General features: G+C 34.0%; 1 protein-coding gene across 2 annotated transcripts in view; it reads right to left on the reverse strand.

Moving 5' to 3' along the window:
* CCDC122 (coiled-coil domain containing 122) overlaps positions 1-23,752 on the reverse strand; it is a 41,741-nt gene that overhangs the window by 14,439 nt on the left and 3,550 nt on the right. For both annotated transcript variants that reach the window (XM_080798110.1, XM_080798109.1), the window contains exons 2-4: positions 18,865-18,980; positions 15,190-15,588; positions 14,167-14,283 (exon numbers count right to left, since the gene is read on the reverse strand). In XM_080798110.1, coding sequence (XP_080654236.1) covers positions 14,167-14,283; positions 15,190-15,381 — 309 coding nt within the window. In that variant the 5' untranslated portion in view covers positions 15,382-15,588; positions 18,865-18,980. The remainder of the gene's footprint in view (positions 1-14,166; positions 14,284-15,189; positions 15,589-18,864; positions 18,981-23,752) is intronic.

A 23,752-nucleotide genomic window follows, 5' to 3' on the forward strand; every position in this document is an offset into this window, starting at 1 on the left:
ACACCTCCAGATTTAACGTGAGGGGGTGGAAAACAACGTACAATGCTAGTGGACGTCAGAAGAAAGCTGGGGTGGCAATCCTTATATCAGATCAATTAGATTTTAAGCCAAAGACTATAATAAGAGATGAGGAAGGACACTATATCATACCCAAAGGGTCTGTCCAACAAGAAGACCTAACAATCTTAAATATCTATGCCCCTAACATGGGAGCAGCCAACTATATAAACCAATTAATAACAAAATCAAAGAAATACATCAACAGTAATACAATAGTAGCAGGGGACTTTAACACTCCCCTCACTGAAATGGACAGATCATCTAAGCAAAAGATCAACACAGAAATAAAGGCCTTAAATGACACACTGGACCAGATGGACATCACAGGTATCTTCAGAACATTCCATCCCAAAGCAAATGAATATACATTCTTCTCTAGTGCACATGGAACATTCTCCAGAATAGACCACATCCTGGGTCATAAATCAGGTCTCAGTCGGTACCAAAAGATTGAGATCATTCCCTGCATATTTTCAGACCACAATGCTCTGAAGCTAGAACTCAATCACAAGAGGAAACTTGGAAAGAACGCAAATACATGGAGTCTAAACAGCATCCTTCTAAAAAATGAATGGGTCAACCAGGAAATTAAAGAAGAATTGAAAAAATTCATGGAAACAAATGATCATGAAAACACAACGGTTCAAAATCTGTGGGACACAACAAAGGCAGTCCTGAGAGGAAAATATATAGCGGTGCAAGCCTTTCTCAAGAAACAAGAAAGGTCTCAAATACACAACCTAACCCTACACCTAAAGGAGCTGGAGAGAGAACAACCAAGAAAGCCTAAACCCAGCAGGAGAAGAGAAATCATAAAGATCAGAGCAGAAATCAATGAAATAGAAACTAAAAAAACAATAGAACAAATCAACAAAACTAGGAGCTGGTTCCTTGAAAGAATTAATAAGATTGACAAACCCCTGGCCAGACTTATCAAAAAGAAAAGAGAAAGGACGCAAATAAATAAAATCATGAATGAAAGAGGAGAGATCACAACCAACACCAAAGAAATACAAACAATTATAAGAACATACTACGAGCAACTCTACGCCAACAAATTTGACAATCTGGAAGAAATGGATACATTTCTAGAGACATATAAACTACCACAACTGAACCAGAAAGAAATAGATAACCTGAACAGACCCATAACCAGTAAGGAGATTGAAACAGTCACCAAAAATCTCCAAACAAAGAAAAGTCCAGGAGCAGACGGCTTCCCAGGGGAATTCTACCAAACATTTAAAGAAGAATTAATTCCTATTCTCCTGAAACTGTTCCAAAAAATAGAAATGGAAGGAAAACTTCCAAACTCATTCTATGAGGCCAGCATCACCTTGATCCCCAAACCAGACAAGGATCCCACCAAAAAAGAGAATTACACACCAATATCTTTGATGAACACAGATGCGAAAATTCTCACCAAAATACTGGCCAATAGGATCCAACAGTACATTAAAAGGATTATTCACCACGACCAAGTGGGATTTATTCCAGGGCTGCAAGGTTGGTTCAACATCCGCAAATCCATCAATGTGATACAATACACTAATAAAAGAAAGAGTAAGAACCATATGATACTCTCAATAGATGTTGAAAAAGCATTTGACAAAGTGCAGCATCCCTTCCTGATTAAAACTCTTCAAAGTGTAGGGATAGAAGGCACATACCTCAATATTATCAAAGCCATCTACAAAAAACCCACTGCAAATATCATTCTCAATGGAGAAAAACTGAAAGCTTTTCCGCTAAGGTCAGGAACACGGCAGGGATGTCCGTTATCACCACTGCTGTTCAACATAGTACTAGAAGTCCTAGCCTCAGCAATCAGACAACAAAAAGAAATTAAAGGCATCCAAATTGGCAAAGAAGAAGTCAAACTATCACTCTTTGCAGATGATATGATACTATATGTGGAAAACCCAAAAGGCTCCACTCCAAAACTGCTAGAACTTATACAGGAATTCAGTAAAGTGTCAGGATATAAAGTCAATGCACAGAAATCAGTCGCATTTCTTTACACTAACAACAAGACAGAAGAAAGAGAAATTGAGGAGTCAGTCCCATTTACAATCGCACCCAAAACCATAAGATAGCTAGGAATAATCTAACCAAAGAGGCAAAGAATCTATACTCAGAAAACTATAAGGTACTCATGAAAGAAATTGAGGAAGACACAAAGAAATGGAAAAATATTCCATGCTCATGGGTTGGAAGAACAAATATTGTGAAAATGTCTATTCTACCTAAAGCAATCTACACATTTAATGCAATCCCTATCAAAATCCCATCCATTTTTTTAAAAGAAATAGAACAAATAATCCTAAAATTTATATGGAACCAGAAAAGACCTCAAATAGCCAAAGGAATATTGAAAAAGAAAGCCAAAGTCGGTGGCATCACAATTCCAGACTTCAAGCTCTATTACAAAGCTGTCATCATCAAGACAGTATGGTACTGGCACAAAAACAGACATATAGACCAATGGAACAGAATAGAGAGCCCAGAAATAGACCCTCAACTCTATGGTCAACTAATCTTCGACAAAGCAGGAAAGAATATCCAATGGAAAAAAGACAGCCTCTTCAACAAATGGTGCTGGGAAAATTGGACAGCTACATGCAGAAAAATGAAATTGGACCATTTCCTTACACCACACATGAAAATAGACTCAAAATGGATGAAGGACCTCAATGTGAGAAAGGAATCTATCAAAATCCTTGAGGAGAATGCAGGCAGCAGCCTCTTTGACCTCAACCGCAGCAACTTCTTCCTAGGAACATCGCCAAAGGCAACAGAAGCAGGGGCAAAAATGAACTATTGGGGTTTCGTCAAGATCAAAAGCTTTTGCACAGCAAAGGAAACAGTTAACAAAACCAAAAGACAACTGACAGAATGGGAGAAGATATTTGCAAACGACATATCAGATAAAGAGCTAGTATCCAAAATCTATAAAGAGCTTATCAAACTCAATACCCAAAGAACAAATAGTCCAGTCAAGAAATGGGCAGAGGACATGAACAGACATTTCTGCAAAGAAGACATCCAGATGGCCAACAGACACATGAAAAAATGCTCCACATCACTCGGCATCAGGGAAATACAAATCAAAACCACAATGAGATACCACCTCACACCAGTCAGAATGGCTAAAATTAACAAGTCAAGAAATGACAGATGCTGGCGAGGATGCAGAGAGAGGGGAACCCTCCTACACTGCTGGTGGGAATGCAAGCTGGTGCAACCACTCTGGAAAACAGTGTGGAGGTTCCTCAAAAAACTGAAAATAGAGCTACCCTATGACCCAGCAATTGCACTACTGGGTATATATCCTAAAGATACAAACGTGGTGCTCCGAAGGGGCACGTGCACCCGAATGTTTATAGCAGCAATGTCCACAATAGCCAAACTGTGGAAAGAGCCTAGATGTCCATCAACAGATGAAATGGATAAAGAAGATGTGGTATATATACACAATGGAATACTATGCAGCCATCAAAAGACATGAAATCTTGCCATGTGCGACGACGTGGATGGAACTAGAGGGTATCATGCTTAGCGAAATAAGTCAATCGGAGAAAGACAACTATCATATGAACTCTTTGATATGAAGAAGTGGAGATGCAAGGCGGGGGGGGGTTGGGGGGAGGTAGGAAAAGAAAAAATGAAAAGATGGGATTGGGAGGGAGACAAACCATAAAAGACTCAATCTCTAAAAACAGACTGAGGGTTGCTGAGGGGTGGGGGGACGGGAGAGGGTGGTGGGGAAATGGACATTGGGGAGGGTATGGGCTATGATGAGTGCTGTGAAATGTGTAAACCTGGCGATTCACAGACCTGTACCCCTGGGGATAAAAATACATTATATGTTTATTAAAATAAAAATAAAAATAAATCTTTAAAAAAAAAAGACACATCTGATGAATGACTTTATTCAAATATACAAAGAACTCTTAAAAATCAACACCAATAACAAAAATCAGATTTTAAAATGGGCCAAAGACCTTAATGGACACCTCACTAAAGATGATAGACAGGGGGTGCCTGGGTGGCTGAGTTGGTTAAGCATCTGCCTTCAGCTCAGGTCATGATCTTGGGGTCCTGGAATGGAGGTTCACATTGGGCTCCCTGCTAGGCACTAAGCCTGCTTGTCCCTCTCCCTCTCCCTCTGACCCTCCTCCCACTTTGTGCTTTCTCTGTCTCTCTCTAAAATAAATAAAAATATTTTAAAAGAAGATGAGAGGTGGTAAATAGCATATGAAAATATGTACCACATCATATGTTATCAGGGAAATGAAAATTAAACAAAATTAATAAGATACCACTACATACCTATTAAAATGGCCCAAATCTGAAACCCTACAACACCAAATGCTGGTAAGGATATGGAGCAACAGGAGCTTTCATTCAATGCTGGTGAAAATGCAAAATGGTACAGTCACTTTAGAAGACAGTTTGGTGGTTTCTAAGAAAACTGAACACAGCTTTGATAGACAACCCAAGAATTTCACTCCTTGGTATTTAGCCAAAGGATTTGCAAACTTATGTCCACATAAAAACATGCACATAGATGTTTATAGAAGCTTTATCCATAATTGTCAAAACTTGGAAGCAACCAAGATATCCTTTACTATGTGAATGGATAAATAAACTGGTGTTCCCAGACAAGGGAATATTATTTGGGGGCACACACACACACACACACACACACACACACACAATGTCTATTAAGGCATGAAAAGACATGGAGAAACCTTAATTGTACTTTACTAAGTTAAAGAAAGCCAATCTAAATAGTACAAAGTGTATGATTCCGACTATATGTCATTTTGTAAAAAGCAAAATTAAATAAAAATTGACAGGGGTTATTAAGGAGGTAGGGATGGAAGGCAGAGCACTGAGGATTTTGGGGGGCAGTGAAACTCTTCTGTATGATACTATATTATGGGTATATATCATTACATTTGTCAAAAACCATAAAAAGTATAAAGAGTGAATCCTAATGTAAACTACAGACTCTGGGTGATAAGGATGCTTCAATGTATGTCCACAGTTATAATAAATGTATCATTCTAGTTGGGGATATTGATAATATGAGAGGTTGTGGGCAGGAGCAAGAGGTAAGGGAACTGTCTATACTTTCTGCTCAATTTTGCTATGAAGCTAAAACTATTCCAAAAATAAAAAAATCAATTAATTAATTAATTAAAAAATCAATTATATTCTTATCATGGTTCTTACATATTTAGAGTGTTTTTTTTTCCTAGCTGCTTTTAAGGCTTTTTCTTTGTATTTGGTTTTCAGTAGCTTGACTATAATTTACTTTTATACTCAGGGTTTGCTACCTTGTTCTTGAATCTATGTGGTTTTTTTTTTTTAGTGAAGTTTGGAACATTTATGGTCAATATTTTTTCAAATACTTTTCTGTTCCTTTTTCTCTTTCTCCTCTCCTTCTGGGACTCTGATTACCAGTATGTCACATTGCTTAACCTGGTTCCACAGTGCATTTCTTCAAAATTTTTATTTTTCTCTATATGTTTGCTTTGATGATTTCTACTGAACTGTCTTTAAGTTCAAGAAAGATCATATCTTCTGTTATATATAACCTGTTGTTAACTTCACCCAATAAAATTCTTTCAACTTTTTTTTCAATTCTAAGATTTCCATTTGTTTTTAATGACTAAAATTCTCTCTTTTTACCCATTTATTCACTTTTTTTCTGTAGAATATTTAATATATGTATCATAATTTTCAAACACCTTCTGAGTCAACTGTGATTCTGTTTTTATTGATTATTCTCTTAGTTATGGGTAATACATTTCTATTTATTCACATGTCTAAGAATGTTTCATTATTAACCGAATGTTGTATATATATTGTAAACTCTGGATTCCATTATTTCCCTCTGAAGTATTGAATTTTGTTCAAATAATCAGGTAAGTTTCTGATAGATCATACTGATCCTGTGAGATCTTATTTAATATTTTTGTTAGAGTGTCTATTTCAGTTTTGTCCTTAAGTCTAGGCCTTGCTCTTAGTCTGGCTTTGTCTTAGTTCTTAGTTCTGAGTGTGATCTTTATTCCTAAGGTGCAGCAGTAGAGAGGAGTTGGCAGATGCTGTAGTGGGCAGATGCTGAAATTCCAGCATTCTTGCTCCTTGGAATTTTATCCCCCATGCATGTTCAGCTCAGGTTAAAACCATGAATTTGAAGGGAGCAAATATGGAACATGGAGGCTCCCAATAAGGCCAAATTTAATATTTACTCAATCAGCCTCATGAGGAGGGTAAAGATCCATAAAACAGTATGAAGTGATTTCAAATTAAGATGATATTATTATTAGTCATAGTATTGGTAGTAGTAATAGAAGTAGTTGTAGTGGTGGTGATAATTATTAGAAGAACATATTAAAAATTGGAAAAATCATGGACCTTACCTTATGATCCAATGATTCTGCTTCTTGGTGCAAAGGGTGTGTACTATAATGTGTACTATAATGTTCATTACATTATTTTATTTTTTAAGATTTTATTTACTTATGAGGGAAAGAGAAAGAGAGGTAGGAGGAGCAGAGGGAAGAGGAAAGTAGACTCTATGCTGAGCACTGAGCCCCATGCGGGGCTTGATCCTAGGATCCTGAGATTATACCTGAGCCAGACCAAGAGTTGGATGCTTAACCAATGAGCCACCCAGGCACCCCCATTACATTACTTTTAATAGTGTAAACTTGGAACCCATTGAATGTCTACCAGTTGTAGCATGGTTAAATAAATTAAGGTATAGCTATACTGTAGCTTATTTTGTAGCAGAAGGATTGAAGTAGGCCCATACATACTAACATGAACGAAAAAATCTGTGAGACAGGTTTTTTTTTTTTTTTAAGATTTTATTTATTTATTTGATAGACAGAGATCACAAGCAGGCAGAGAGACAAGGCAGAGAGAGAGGAGGAAGCAGAGAGCCCGATGTGGGGCTCAATCCCAGGACCCTGGGATCATGACCTGGGCCGAAGGCAGAGGCTTTCACCCACTGAGCCACCCAGGCACCCCTGTGAGACAGGTTTTTAAGTAAAGCAGTTGCAAAATTATATGTGTGGTACATTTATGTAATCTTCCCTTAATTGGAAGAGATTTCATATATATATATATATATATATATATATATATATATACACATATACACACACACACACACATACATATGCACATTAGTTTAAATGCACATACACACACACACAAAACTTGAAGGATATACACTAACCATTTGTTGCCATTAATGAGAGGTGAACATGATAAGAGAGAGCAATGCAATGGGAAGTGGTCATCAAAGGAACTATAGCCCTCTCCCTAATACTATAATCTTTTATAAGGAGAATGTACTCCAATTGAAATGAAACCATTTTTAAAAAAAGATTGAGAGAAGTGAAGTACAAAAGACTTGAATTCACATCTTACTCTGTCTCTAAGCTAAATAACCTCTTACAAGGTATTTAAATTTCTGAGATTTTGCAAAATAGCTTATGAGAATGTAAATGGAATAGCTTATGAAAACTGCTTGAAAAATACCAGGCACTCAATAAGCAATAGATTCAATACTTCTGAACATTTCTTCTTATAGATTTTATAAAATAGAATAATAAAGATAATAAAATTTTTACCATGTAATCTAGATATCTGAATAATTCTTATCCTGTCTTTAGCTCACTTTTAACCTTTGCTTCTCTGGATTTTTCCCATACAACTAGATTTTTAGTTGCAGAATCATTTCTGTGGGTGACCTCAGGAAATGAATGCATTAGTTAATTGTATAAGCTGTGTGTTATATTATATCAAGTAAAATATATTTTGCTCCTGATCCCTAGTAGCTCTTAAAAACCTCTAAATTTTCCCTCTCTTCTTAAAGTTGGAGCTCAGATCCTACAAAATTTAGTCAAGATTAACCCTAGTGAATCTCAAAATACTTCACATAATATCTGTTATCACAAAATATTGCTTGTAGCACTCATCATTGCTAAAAATTTCTTTACTGCCAACTCTCCCTTCCCTGAAATTTGTTGGCGTTGCCAAATAACATTTTAATCACTGAATGTTGCTTTGAAGCTTTGTGTTTTTATGGTATTTTGCTTCCCCAGTTTTTTCACCAACTCCTTCTTCCAAAATATATATAAAGTCAGACAATAGGCTGGAGAAAAAGGTTTTTTGGGATAAACATTTAGAAATAATTGTTTCATTCAGATACGGCCTATAAATACAAAAAACATCTATTTGACCAAAAAATGTGAAATTCAAAACCTGTTTTCATTTTTTCTGAACCAAAAATTATAAAATCAACATTAACATCAAAACTAAAACATGCAAAGTACAAAATGTTTGAAAGCATTTAAGATTAGAACAAAAGAATGCTGTAATTCAAGTAAGAGATGACCATGAGCTGTACCAAGGAAATGGCTAAAGACATGCAGAAGAGGGGAGAAAAGAAAAGACTCAAATAAGAAAAAAGTAATAACAATATTCTGGTATTTGAATTTATCTTCTTTATAAAACTGGCTGTTTTGAGAAAGAAGTTAGTCTTATCGATGTGCAATTCTCATCAAGCAATAAGAGAAATTGTTTAACAGAAATGCAATGTTCTCAAGACAATGGGGTGGCTATATTTGACTTTCAGTTTTATAATTTAGTTTGGATAATTTCTAATTTTTTAAATTTTCATTTATAGAACTGAAGACTATTTTAAAATGTATTAGAGGTGACAAAACTAAAATTAAAAAGCATCTGAAGAATCTTAACAAAAGTATATCTATTATGAAAGCTTAAAAACAGTTTAATAAAATTCAGGGCAAAAAGTTTAATGATGAAAACATTAAAAAAATCAAGTCTTAAGCTCAATGACATTCCATCTAAATCTAATATTAGTGACCACTTACATTAGTCTTTACCATTGGAAAAACCCATTTACATTTCTGCCTCTGTCCATATGAAGTAGATGTACTTTAAAATATCTATTTCTCTTGCTAAGTACAACTAAATTAAGGCTACACACACAAGAAGCTTCTAAAAGGTGGAGAGAAGAGGGCAAACTGACTAGTGACCTCAGGACCCAAGGAAAGATATGGTGGTGAGTTCCCTGGTTTTTTATTTTGCCTCAAATATCCCAAAGTGGATACTAGAGAAGACAGCAACCTGGAATTGTCAATAGATGTAGAAAAAATAAAAAATAAAAAATAAATAAAACTCCAAGAAACTCCTGCTCTCTAGCCAAGTAGTAACTACTAAGTCAAACATTGCAAAAAATGAGGCATCCGCCACCTCCCACACCAGTAAAGACTGAGTGGTAAGCCTATACTTCCACCATTGCTAGGCTATAACATGGTACCTCAATCTCCCTGCTGGGATGGTGTCAGAGGATGCTAATTGGGAAGCCAGGGATTTTCATCTACACTAGAAAGTAACAAATCACGCTTCTGGTATCAGTGAAACCCATTTGGGGATCCTGGACTTCTACTCCTATCTGATGGTAAAAAGGCATCCTCCCCTTCTTACTGAGTAATGTCAGAGAAGGCCTACTAGAGAGTTAGAACCTTCACCACCACTTGCTAATAACAAGGCCATGTTTACATGTTGTCAATAAAGACCACATTAGGAGCACAACTGAAGTGTTCCTGTCCTCCCAGCCAGAAGGTTATCAGTAGAGGCCTAGTGGGTAGCCAGAACTCCCACTTATGGCTACAAGTATCAAGAAGCCCTTCTGTCTTCCATGGGTGTCAATGGAGACAGAGTGGAGAATATGAACTTCCTTCACCACCTGGAACTAACAATGAACCAGAGGCTTAAAACATAATAATCAACATGTCCATATTTCTAGTAAAACACTCATCCAACTGAATATGAAATAATCAACCTATGCCAACACAAAGAAAACACAGAACTCAGAATGATCTGACATGCACTTTAAAGCAGTTATCATAAAAATTCTTCAGTGAGCATCCTTGAAACAAAAATACAGAAAGTCTCAGCGCAAGAACAAAATATATAAAGAACCAGATAGAAAAGATACAATACCAAAATGAATAAAGGGAATTGAGGAAAGAATCAGGGAAAGAAAGACAAAACACTGGAAATTGCTCAATCTGAATAACAGAACAGACAGAAAAATGAAATAAGAGAGTCTCAGGGGTCTGTGGGACCATAAAAAAGATAATTTGAGTCATCAGAGTTCTGGAAGGAAAAAAGAAAAGGGGCAGAGCTGAAAAAGAATTCAAATAAATAAGAGCTGAAAATTATCAAATTTGGCAAAAGACATAAACCTATAGAATCAAGTACCTAAGAGTATCCAAATAGGATAAATCCAAAGAAATTCATGCCAAAACACATCACAGAAAAACTTCTGAAAACTAAAGATGGAGGGGCACCTGGGTGGCTCAATGGGTTAAAGCCTCTGCCTTCAGCTCAGGTCATGATCCCAGGGTCCTGGGATCGAGCCTCGCATCAGGCTCTCTGCTCAGTGGGAAGCCTGCTTCCTTTCCTCTCTCTGTGCCTGCCTCTCTGCCTACTTGTGATCTCTGTCTGTCAAATAAATAAATAAAATCTTAAAAAAAAACAAAAAACAAAAAACTAAAGACAGAGGAAAATCTTGAAAGCAGCAAGAATCAAACACCTTGGAGTGATGCTGGCTCCTTCTGGGGACATCACTAATCATCAGGGAAATGCAAATCAAAACCACAATGAGAGGCCACCTCATAGCTGTCAGAATGGCTAAAAGCAAAACACCAGAAACAAGTGTTGGTGAGGATGTGGAGAAAAAGGAGCCCTCATGCATTGTTGATGGGAATGCAAACTGTGGATATACAGTATATATATTACAACTAAATTACAGTATGGAGTTTCCTCCATACTGTGGAAAATAGTATGGAATTTCCTCAAAAAAATAAAAATAGAACTACCATATGATCCAGTAATTCCACTATTAGGTATTTACCCAAAGAATATGAAAACAGTAATTCAAAAGGATATATGCACCCCTATGTTTTATTATAGCATTATTTATAATAGCCAGATTATAGAAGCAACCCAAGTGTCCATTGATAGATGAATGAATAAAGAAGAAGTTGTTTATATACACAATGGAATATTACTGAGCCACGAAAAAGAATAAAAGCTTGCCATTTGCAACAACATAGGTGGATCTAGACAGTATAATGCTAAGTGAAATAAGTCAGAGAAATAGTATATGATCTCATGCATACATACAATTGAAAAAAAAAACAACAAAAGAAAGAGATAAACCAAAAAATAGACTCTGAAATAGGGAGAACAAATTGGTAGTTGACAGAGAGAAGGTGGTGGTGGGGGAAATGGGTAGAATAGGTGAAGGGAATTTAGAGTATACTTATTGTGATGAGCACTGAGTAATGAATAAAATCAATAAATTGTATACCTGAAATGAATGTAACACTGTATATTAATCATACTTCATTTTGAAAAAAGGAAAAGAATCAAACACCTATGTATTGGGAGAAAAACAATTTGAGTGACAGAGGGTTTTTCATCAGAAATCATGGAGGACAGAAAGAAGTAATGCAAAATAAGGCCAGAAAGAAGTAACATAAAATAAGCATTTTTCAACTGTGGAAAGAAGTTGCCAAACTCAGAATTCTTTTTTTTTTTAAAGATTATTTATTTATTTATTTATTTGACAGACAGAGATCACAAGTAGGCAGAGAGGCAGGCAGAGAGAGAGAGGGAAGCAGGCTATCTGCCGAGTAGAGAACCCGATGTGGGGCTCGATCCCAGGACCCTGGGATCATAACCTGAGCCGAAGGCAGAGGCCTTAACCCACTGAGCCACCCAGGTGCCCCCAAACTCAGAATTCTGTATGCAGAAAAAATATCCTTCAGGAGTGAAGGGGAAATCAAGACCTTCTCAGATGTAAAAAACTAAAAGACTTTGTCACTAGCAGACCTATCCTAAAAGAGTTAAATTGGAAGTATCCTAAAAGAGTTGAATTGAAAAAGATAGAAGGAATTTTAGAGAATCAGGAAGGAAGAATATGATAGAGCAAAAATATAGGTAAATAAATAGACAAATGGAGAGGTCATAGCTAATGGGTATGGAATTTCTGTTTTGAGGTGATGAAAATTTTTAAAATTAACTAAGGAAATGGTTACAATGATCTGTGAATATACCAAAAATCATTGAATTATGCACTTTCAATGGGTAAATTTTATCTCAATTTTATCTCAATAAAGTTGTTTTTAAAAATCACAATAGTGGTGGCCTAAGGAAAGGGGCACAAAAGGATTTCCTAAGCATGAATGGGCAAGTTTTATATCTTGATGTAGGTGATGGTAACATAGGTGTAAATATATATCTTAGTCAAAATTAATCAAACTAAACCTTTTAATTTGTGTATTTACTCTTATAGTTATACCACAATAAAGAATATTAGAATAAGAAATTGATAGTAATCTCCAATTCCTTTCCAAAATGCTTTTTACCAATTTACATTAATAGCAACAGTATATTAAAATTCAAGTGCTCCACATCTTACCAACTATAATATTGATAATCTAAGGGACTAAGTATGGGACCCCATTGTGGTTTTAATTATCAATCTGTTATTGTTATTTAGGTTAGTCATTTTTCCCATTGTTTTTTGGATATTCATGTTTCAAAAAATAAGAATTTTCATATTGATTACTCAGTGTTCTACTGGCTTCTTTGACATCTTCTTATCTCTTAGTCACTTTTATATAAGTCACAAATACCTTCTCTCAAAATGAGTTTCGCCTTCTCTCTTGTTATGGTGCACTTATTATTAATAATCTAGAAATTTATGATAGTGTCAAAAGTAATATTTAATCATGCATTTTGTGTGTGTGTGTGTCTTTTAAAAGAAATACTTCTCTGACACAAGTGGGTAAATTTGTCTCCTATATTGTCTTTAATCTTCCTGGAAATGGTTATATGTGTGTGTTATAAGATAGAAATACAATTTTATTTCTAAATTTGCTTTATTTTTCCATATGGCTGACCTATTTTGTTTGTACCATTTATGATAGATTATATCTGTATTCTTTTTTCTATTTCATTAATCATTTTATTTGTATTTTGATGCCATTGATAGTGTCTTACTATTTATAATTTTATAATAAATATGGCTCTAGAAGCCAAAAAACCCCCATTTATTTAGATTACTAGAAAAATGCAAGATAAAGTAATGATGTTTCTTAAATGTTTTGTAAGGATGAGGATTTTTATCTTTGAATTCCTTAGATGCTTTATTATTGTGGCAAATTAGCCACAAGCAAATGCATCTTTTTAGTTTTCAGATTAATATCCTAAGGGTAAAAATTATTTATTTGCCCTCAAACATATTATTTTCCATTTTTGCTCTCCATTCATTTAAACAATAATGACCATAGAAATCTACTAGTGGTACCCCAGATTTAATCTTGTTTTCAATATTGTATATCAGTTTTTTTATTTGATTCTTAATAATAAAAAATATGAGGTCAGAGAGGTTTAGAATACTAATGACTTCCATTGTCTCTTACTCTAACTTAAGGAATTTCTGATAGCTCTCTAGTAATCGTCATGCTTTTTGACTTGAAAATCTGTTTTCTAGACATTAACTGAGAACAAAAGTGTTGGTGGAATGAGACCTATAGTAATTTTAGGCCACATTTTAATAGGAATGAGTGCTTGCTTTGTTTGAATAAATTTCACATACATAAGTATCTGAATGAGGGAGTTATCTCTGTTAATGATTTGAACTTTACTACTTTTTTTTTTTTAATTTATTTATTTGACGGACAGAGATCACAAGTAGGCAGAGAGGCAGGCAGAGAGAGAGGGGGAAGCAGACTCCCCGCCGAGCAGAGAGCCCGATGTGGGGCTCGATCCCAGGACCCCAAGATCATGACCTGAGCCGAAGGCAGAGGCTTTAACCCACTGAGCCACCCAGGTGCCCCTGAACTTTACTACTTTTTATAGTTATTTTTTTTCCTCTAGCTGTTTTAGAAATTGAGAGTAAACTATGGAAATTATAAATATGGTACAAGCTTAAGAAATGATACCATAAAACACTGAAATCAGATAATGAAGACTTACCTCTATTTCTTTTCTTAATTTTTCATGTGTCTTTTTCTCTTCTTCAAGAAAACAAGTTTTTTCAGTGATAGATTCTTTTACAGTTACAATTTTATCCTTTAACTCTGTAATGTCTTCCTGTATGTTTACAGAAGTTTAAAATATACAAGTCAAACAATGAATGGTCAATGTAAGTCCAACATTTTTAGTATTTCTATAATTTAAAAAAACTAGCCATCACATTTAATTTTGGTAAACAGGATTAGAATATTACTTTTATAGGTACAAAGAATAAAGAACTGTTACTCAAACAAATAAACCTTTGATTTAAAAACTTAAAATTAAAACTAAATGCAAATAAGATAATTTTAAAAAGTGGTAGTCATACTGGCCATTACACAGGAACAGTAACTAATAATACAGTATATGTTAATTAAATTGAATTTAAATGTAAAAAGGATAAAAACTTAAAATTAAAACAAAATGTAAATAAGATGTAAGAAAAGTAGTAGTCATAGTGGCAATTGCCCAGCAACAGTGTAAAGGAATCTTTTAAATTCTCTAGCAAGAAACGACAGGTATTTTAAGTTTATACCTCCCATTGTCTTCAAAAAAATGGTATAAAAGTAAAAAAATTCTTAAGTCACTATTATTAATTGATATTGTTTGTAGAATAGCATTAAGCATACGAAATTGATTTGAATTGGTCAGATTCATTAGCCTAGGAAGCGAGGGCTTCAACACTTTTGTGAGTCACACTTTCTGAAACAAATGGATTAATTGTTCTCTGTAATTTTTTTGACTATATATTTGTATTAATCCACAGGGGATTTGAGAAAAACTCCCTTATGTATTTGTATATTTGGTATAGTTGTTATATAACTCATGTATTTAAGTTTTTAAAAGTTGTGAAAATAGTTTCTGAATCTAGTTAAGACAGCTATGGACATTTTATTAAGTTAATGATAAGTGTATCACTTAATAAGTAAGAGTACTTGCAAAAAAGGAGTAATAGAAAAAATTTTGATAAAGGATATTTCAAACCTGTACTTGTTTTATGTGATTTCCTTCTGGATTTTGGAGATTTTGCATAAGTTCCTCTTTCATTCTTTTTAGCTTTTTAACAAGATCTCGTTTTTCATGAAGTACAGTCATGAATGACCATTTGCTTTCTACTTCCCCCAAACTATCTTTATGCTCTTTTATTTTTGCATAGTATTCATTATATATTATCATGTGTTCCTCAAAGTCTTCTTCGGCTGCTTCTATGTCAAATTTAAGCTTTACATTTTTGGTATGTAAGGATTTGATTTGAGTTTCCAGGTTCCCACACTGAAGTTTGGCATTCTCTATGGCAGCATCTTGCTGACAAATTTGCCTTTCTCTTTCTTTAGTTTCTGCAGAGACAGATGCTATTTGTTTTTCAAGCTCATGGAGTTCATTCTGTAAAATATTTCCATATTATTATTATTAATTCATGATATTCAACATTAGAAGAATGTTATTGTTTTGATCCATATGTCTGTAGCAAAATCACAACATGAAAATACATATTTTTATATATATATTATATATATTTTATAGATATATATATTTATAATATATATATCTATAGATATATATTATATATAGAATATATATATCTATCGATATATCTATAGATATCGATAGATATATCGATAGATAGATAGATATCTATAGATATCTATCTATCTATCTATCTATATAGAATATATAGAATATATATAGAGATACTCTATATATAGATAGATATAGATATTCTATATATAATCTATATATCTATCGATATATCTATCTATATAGAATATTAAATATATATAAATATATAGATATTCTATATATAGATAGATAGATATAGATAGTCTGTATATTATATATAGAATATATAAATACATATAGATATAGATATTATATTTAGATATATATCTATATATCTATATATAATATCTAGATCTAGATATTATATATCATATCTAGATATGATATATCTATATCTAGATATGATATATCATATCTAGATCTAGATATTATATATAGATATATATCTATATATCTATATATCTATATATCCATATCTATATTATATATAGATATATATAGATACATATATTATATATAGATATATATAGATATTATATATATTTCTATATATATAGAAAAATTGATATACAATAAAAGGAACTATTCAATAAGTAACAAAATTATTTTATAATGTTAGAGGGAGCCGAGAGTTATATATTTCTTACTTTTTAATGTTCATCTAATTTAAAATATTAAAATTTTATAATTTGTGTTAAGACTATAAATAAATAAAAAGTTTTACTTCCTCCTTTCAATATGGATGAAATTATTTATTTTTATTTATTTTTACTATTTATTTATTTATTTTTCTTTCATGATTGCACTTGCTTGAACCGCCAGTACCATAGAAAGAACAGAAGTGGTAAGATCACATATCCTTGCCTTCCTTGCTCCTGGTCTTAGGAGAGAAACATTCACTTTTTCACCATTAGGTAAGTTGGTTTTAGGATTCATAAAGGGACGTATATGTCCTTTTTTAGATTATGGAAGTTGTACTCCTAATTTGCTAGTTTTTATATGAATGGATGTTGGATTATGAGAAGTATTTTTTATGCATCTATAATTCTTTTTCTAAATATAAATGTACTAATTTGTTCTCTTGCTTAAATTCCGCCAAAACCTTCCCATTATTTTTAGTATAATGTCCAAGTTTCTTATCGTAGTATGTATCTCCCACTACTTCTCAAAACATACCCTATACTATACTGCCACCAAACCACATATACAGTCGACCCTTGAGCAACACATGCATGGGTCCACTTATAGGCAGATTTTATATATCTAAAAAGTACAGTACTATAAATGTATTTTCTCTTCCTTGTAATTTTTTTTAAAAAAGATTTTATTTATTTGTTTGAAAGACAGAGTGAGCGAGCGAGGGAGAGAACAAGCCAAGGGGAGAGGCAGAGGGTGAAGTTGACTCCACCCTGAGCGGGAAGCCCAGTGCAACTTGCAACTCAGGGCTTGATTCCAGGACCCTGGGATTATGACCTGAGCCCAAGGCAGACGTTTAACCAGCTGAGCCACCCAGGTTCCCCTTGTGATTTTCTTAATGATATTTTTTTTTCCCTCTAGCTGACATTATGGTAAAAATATAGTATATAAAACATGTAACTTAAAAATATGTCTATTGGTAAGTCTTCTAGTCAATAGTAGGCTATTATAGTTAAATTTTGGGTGAGTCAAAAGTTATATGTGGATTTAACTGGCTCAGGGTAGCACTCCTAACCTCCATATTATTCAAGAATCAACTGTAGTTTTATGAATGTATCAAATGCTGTTTCAGGCTTTTGTGAATTTTCTCAGGATCTTCTTGCCCAGAATACCATCCTTCTCACACCCAAACCTTAAACCTGTCCTAGATAGCCAATATTCAAGTGAACTCCAGCTGTCTTCTTTTTTTAAACTCAACAGAAATGTCACTTTGTGATCATTCCTTTAGCGTTAAATGTGTTCATGCCTTCATTGTTGACATTACTACCCTGTGTATAATTATTTATTTATTTGTCTCCCTCTTCAATAGATGAGTGAGGGCAATGTTTGGCAAAATGCTTCATAAAACGTAGGCTATTGATATAAGTGAAATAACACCTGTGAAACTCATTGGAGAGTGAGAAATTTTACAGAAAATTTCTTTATAAAGAGCTAAGACGTTATTATTTTATATTATATTCTCTTGCAAAAAATGTATTCTTTTCTAAAACTAACTATATAATGCAAATATTTATGAGATCCATATTACCATGGTAGTATAATTATTAATCATCATATCTCTGCTGATACATTAATACCTAAAGCCAACATAAAAATCTATCTCTATACTGTCTACCAGGGCCCCAGCAGGATACTGTACATATATTTACAAATATTAACTCATTTAATCTTCATGAAAACCTTGTAGGCAGGTCATACTATTATCTCTATTTTACAAATACAAAAACAGAAGCACAGAGAAATTAAACAATGGAGCTAAAAGCAGCAAATCTTGCCTTTCAAACTAGGCTGCTGGGTTCTAGAGCCTATTTTTCAGTTCCGTAATATATTTAATAATAATCTTTAAAAAACACATGGTAAATATACCATTCCATTTTTCTTTAGCTATATTAAGAGTATAGTTATATCTAATTGTGCTGCATACAAAAAACAAGTATGGCTTCCAAATTCCCCGCAGTGGAATCATGAATACATTATGAAATATAAGGAACACAAAAATGTTTCTCATCACCTTGTAATGTTCACTGACAACTAATAGCCATGGCTTTAAAAACACTGGCTTAAAAACTTAACTTTCTTCAATTTAACATTTTAGGAAAAACTGAAATAGAAGTGAATTTAAAATAATTCTATGTGATACATTGGGCTTTATATGTACATACTACGGTTCTAAGGACATTGCTGAATCCTTGTATATTGGATGTATGAAATGTTCCATGAAACTAAAATACTTGTATAGACTTCACTTTGGGATAACAGAATAATTAAGAAGGAGTAAACATAAAAAAAGGAGTTTCAAATTGCCTCCCAAATTAAGTATCCTTCATAACTTCCCTGTTAATAATTCAGTATCATTTTAAAGACAGTATTGACTCATTTAAAAGACTATATGAAGTAGATTACCTGCAAATGGAACAGGACTTTTTTGTTTTTTTCTATTTCTGATGTTTGTGATTGTTGTTGCTTTGCAACTTGCTCTACAGCGTCAGTTAATGAAGATGTGCCTTGGTTAGCCAGAGCTAGACAAAAGAATAAAGTACATAAAACTGTAAGTTGCAAACACTCTAAGAAAGTTATTGTTTATTCACTCAGTCATGAAAAATGTGATATGTCTCATAAATAAAATAGATTTAGAATTCCCTTTCTGACTATAAACAAAACCAAAATCAAAAGCCATAATAATACACAATGCAGAATTGCCTACTGTAATGTTATACCTGTTCCTGTATGGAACAGTATAAATAGTTTGATTGTCCTCATTTTTTTAATCCAGACTACTTACACATATGTGTAATTACAGTGCTACCATAATAAGTATACAGCAATTATAGTTAATGAATTTTCATTAAAGGCCTGTTGTTATGCCTTTTCAAAATACCATCTAAGTGTCCTCCTGGAGAAATTTAATAGCTTCCCTCTATTGTATTTGGCTATACATTTTAACACAATTACCCTATCATACTACCTTTTTGTTGTCGCTTATCCTTTCTTTCTTTCCTTCTTTCTTTTTAAATTATTTATTTCTTAAGATTGCTTCATTACCTTCTTCAGGAACTCCTTGACTCTTCTTTTCTTTGTTGCCTGACATTCTACTCTGTCTCTTTTTCTCTTTTTGGTTCACTTTCATTATGCCTATAAAATAATCAATATTGATAATTTTTCACGTTTCTTTCTTTTTTTTTTTCCCGTCATATATCCTGGTGATCCTGAAAACAACTGTTCACTAAAAGGACAAGCCAGAATCTTGACTTCTCTCTCATATGCTGCATGCAATTCTTTTAGCAAAACTTATTGGTTCTACCTTTAAATTATATTGGAATCCACTCACTGCTTACCACTTTTAAATACTATTACTAGAGAGGCTTCTGTCATAATATTCTTTAAAACATGACCTCTCCTCCTTCATTTTCCATTTCCTTATCCGCCTCATTTTTCTTTTCTTTTTTCATTATTTTTATTAACTTACAATGTATTATTTGCCCCAGGGGTACAGGTCTGTGAATCATCAGGCTTACACACTTCACAGCACTCACCATATCACATACCCTCCCCAATGTCCATAACCCAACCACCTTCTCCATACCCTCCCCAGCAAACCTCAGTTTGTTTTGTGAGATTAAGAGTCTCTTATGGTTTGTCTCCCTCCCCATCCCATCTTGTTTCATTTTTTCCTTCCCTACCCCCCACACCCACCACTCTGCCTCTCAAATTCCTCATATCGGGGAGATCATTTGATAATTGTCTTTTCTCTGATTGACTTATTTCACTCAGCATAATACCCTCTAGTTCCATCCATGTCATTGCAAATGGCAAGAGTTCATTTCTTTTGATGGCTGCATATTATTCCATTGTATATATATATATATATATATATATATATATATATACCACATCTTCTTTATCCATTCCTCTGATGGACATCCAGGTTCTTTCCATAGTTTGGCTATTGTGGACATGCTTCTCTAAACACTCGGGTGCACATGCCCCTTCAGGATCACTACATTTGTATCTTTAGGTTAAATACCCAGTAGTGCAATTGCTGGGTTGTCGGGTAGCTCTATTTTCAATTTTTTGAGGAACCTCCATGCTGTTTTCCAGAGTGGCTGCACCAGCTTGCATTCCCAAAAACAGTGTAGGAGAGTTCCCCTTTCTCCACCTCCTTGCTAGCATCTGTCATTTCCTGACTTGTTAATTTAAGCCATTCTGACTGGTGTGAGGTGGTATCTCATTGTGGTTTTGATTTGTATTTCCCTGATGCCAAGTGATGGTGAGCATTTTTTCATGTATCTATTGGCCATCTGGATGTCATCTTCACAGAAATGTCTGTTCATGTTTTCTGCTCATTTCTCGATTGGATTATTTGTTCTTTGGGTGTTGAGTTATAGATTTTGGATACTAGCCCTTTATCTGACATGTCATTTGTGAATATCTTCTCCCATTCTGTCAGTTGTCTTTTGGTTTTGTTGACAGTTTCCTTTGCTGTGCAAAAGATTTTGATCTTGATGAAGTCCCAATAGTTCATTTTTGCCCTTGCTTCCCTTGCTTTTGGCTATGTTTCTAGGAAGAAGTTGCTGCAGCTGTGGTCGAAGAGATTGCTGCCTATATTCTCCTCAACTGCCTCATTTTTCTTAATAGCATTTGTCACCCTTGATATTTTATATGGATTTGTTTCTTTTTTATCTCCTTTTACTAATGTAAGCTCCATGAGGGTAGTGACCTTAGAACAGTGCCTGGCACTTACTTAATAGGTATCTATTTGTAGTCTACTCCAGTAGACTACTCCACTCCAGTTTACCTTGTTCTAATGATAGAATTATGCTCCTAAAATACTGTTCCCACCATGACAACATCATAGCTAGTCTTTCAACTCCATCATAGATGGCATCTTCTTTAAGAAGTCTTTCTTGGTAGATATGATCCTTCCCTCTCTTTAGTGCAATTGTTTCTCTATCTCTATTATACCATGATAACAATTTAGGTCATAGAGTAAGATAGAGCTAGCTTTGAACTCGGGTTGTACCACTTACTAGTTCATTAGGTAAATTCTTTCCAATCTGGGCCTCAAGGTCCTTATCTATAAAACAGAAACAATAGTAATACCTATCTCATTGGGAGGACAAAATGAAATAATACATGACAGCATTTAGCAAATTCCTGCTACTCAACAGTTTTTATTCTTACTATTTCCATTATTATATACTATATCTCTCCATTAGACTGTAAGCTCCAGGAAGACAAATATAATGTCTTATTCATTTCTGTAATCCTTAAAGAATTTGGTGGAGAAATCTCAAAACTGAAGAAAATTAGATTTACATAATAAAAAATAACATAACTGTAACTTCTTGATCTCTATATCTGAGGCAACATAAACTGAAAAACTCTTGGGTGACATTTATTTAAGCCAACTATTTGTGAAAGGATATCTACTTTTTTAAAAAAAATTATTTATTTATTTGACAGAGAGAGATCACAAGTAGGCAGAGAAGCAGGTAGAAGGGGAGGGGGAAGAAGGCTCCCCGCTGAGCAGAGAGCCCGATGTGAGGCTCTATCCCAGGACCCTGAGATCATGACCTGAGCAGAAGGCAGAGGCTTAACCCACTGAGCCACCCAGGTGCCCCAAGGATATCTACTTTAAAATTGGGAAAGTTTGAGGGGCTCCTGGGTGGCTCAGTCATTTAACTGTCTGCCTTTGGCTCAGGTCATGACCTGGTCATGGATGGAATTAAGTACCAAGTGAGGCTACCTGCTCAGGGGTGGAGTCCGCTTCTCTCTCTCCCTTTGCCCCTCTTCCTGCCACTCTCCCCCCCGCCCCCGAAATAAACAAATAAAATCTTAAAAAAAAATTAAATTGGGAAAGTTTTATTTTTTCTGGATCTCTATTGTAGAATGAACAAAAGATAAAAATGAAAATAAACTACTGCCATCTACTGATAATGCATTACAATTGCTTAAATTAATGAAAACAGAGTTTAGACTAGACAGTATCAATTACTCTTTCATTCAAGCCACATATGTAGGTACATATAATATGCAAAGTATTGTGAGGAATATAAAGATGAATTAAGTGACTCTGATTTAAAAAACAATATCTACAGTATTCCATAGTAAATGTCCAATTTACATATAAAACATAATCATTTAGAAAATATACTTTCAACTAAAATAATTAGTTTTACAGTAAGCAGTGTAATGCAGATACTATATTAAACTACCATTCTTTTATAACTATAGTCAACATTTTTTGGGTACTTGCAAGTAACTAGCATTTTTCCAAGTGCTTTTACATGAATTATCTTTATTTCCCTTCAGAGCAATCCTATAGGCTAAATACTATTTTTACTTATATTTTGTAGATGAATAAACCTAAGACTTGGAGAAATTAAGAAATTAGCCAAAGGCCACACATCCAACAAGTAGGAAGGATGTAATTTGAAACCATTAGGATCCAAATTACATTTATTAGGCACTCAATATGTACTAAAGCACTGGGATAATCATGATTTGTGTATTGTCTCTTTTGCGTCAAAGAGGCAAGGACCTCTATGTTACCCTTGGAAGAATTTAAAAAGGCTATGTTTCGAGTTTTTGGAAACTCATCATCTGGTACCTCCTCCAAGTTAATGACCAAAATAAAGCAAGTTTATCAAACCAATCTGGGCCTTCGAGAGCTTTTAGCTTAGAAGAATTAAGAGGAGGCAAATGTATATGCGCACCCATGTCACATAAGCACTGTTTTTCATTCTGAATGGAAAAAGCTGTCATATGAACCTCCTAGGCAGTTAAAGTAGTTAAGTTTATAATTTCATTCTACCCTTTTAAAATAGATACTTTATCAGAAAACAGATACTTTTTTCTTGTGTGAAATTGTTTTCTAAGTGGAAGGGGGGCTTAATATCTAAAGGTGATATTTAACTGAGAAATCCAAAAAATTAGCCTGGGGAAAGATGAGATTAAAGGCTTTCCTGGTATCAAGCAAATTTTAAATTATGATTTGTCAGAAACACGATGAAATCAGATTTGAGTGATTCAATTCCAACAAGATAATAGTGAGAAAAATGTGACACACTGTACAAATGAATAAAAATGCACATTTCAGGTAAAAAAAAAAAAACAACACATGTCTTTTCAACCATATGTTTTCAAGAGAAGTTACAACATTGTCAGAGTCATCCAAAGGAATTAATTAACTGAATCATTAAAAATGTATTCACATCTATTATTTACTTGTGTGTTAGGATCTAGTAGGACTAGGCATTACCTCTTTTTTGACTAGGCAACATGACTAAGG

This window comes from Martes martes (genome assembly GCF_963455335.1).
Source record: "Martes martes genome assembly, chromosome: 3".
NCBI lineage: Eukaryota > Metazoa > Chordata > Mammalia > Carnivora > Mustelidae > Martes > Martes martes.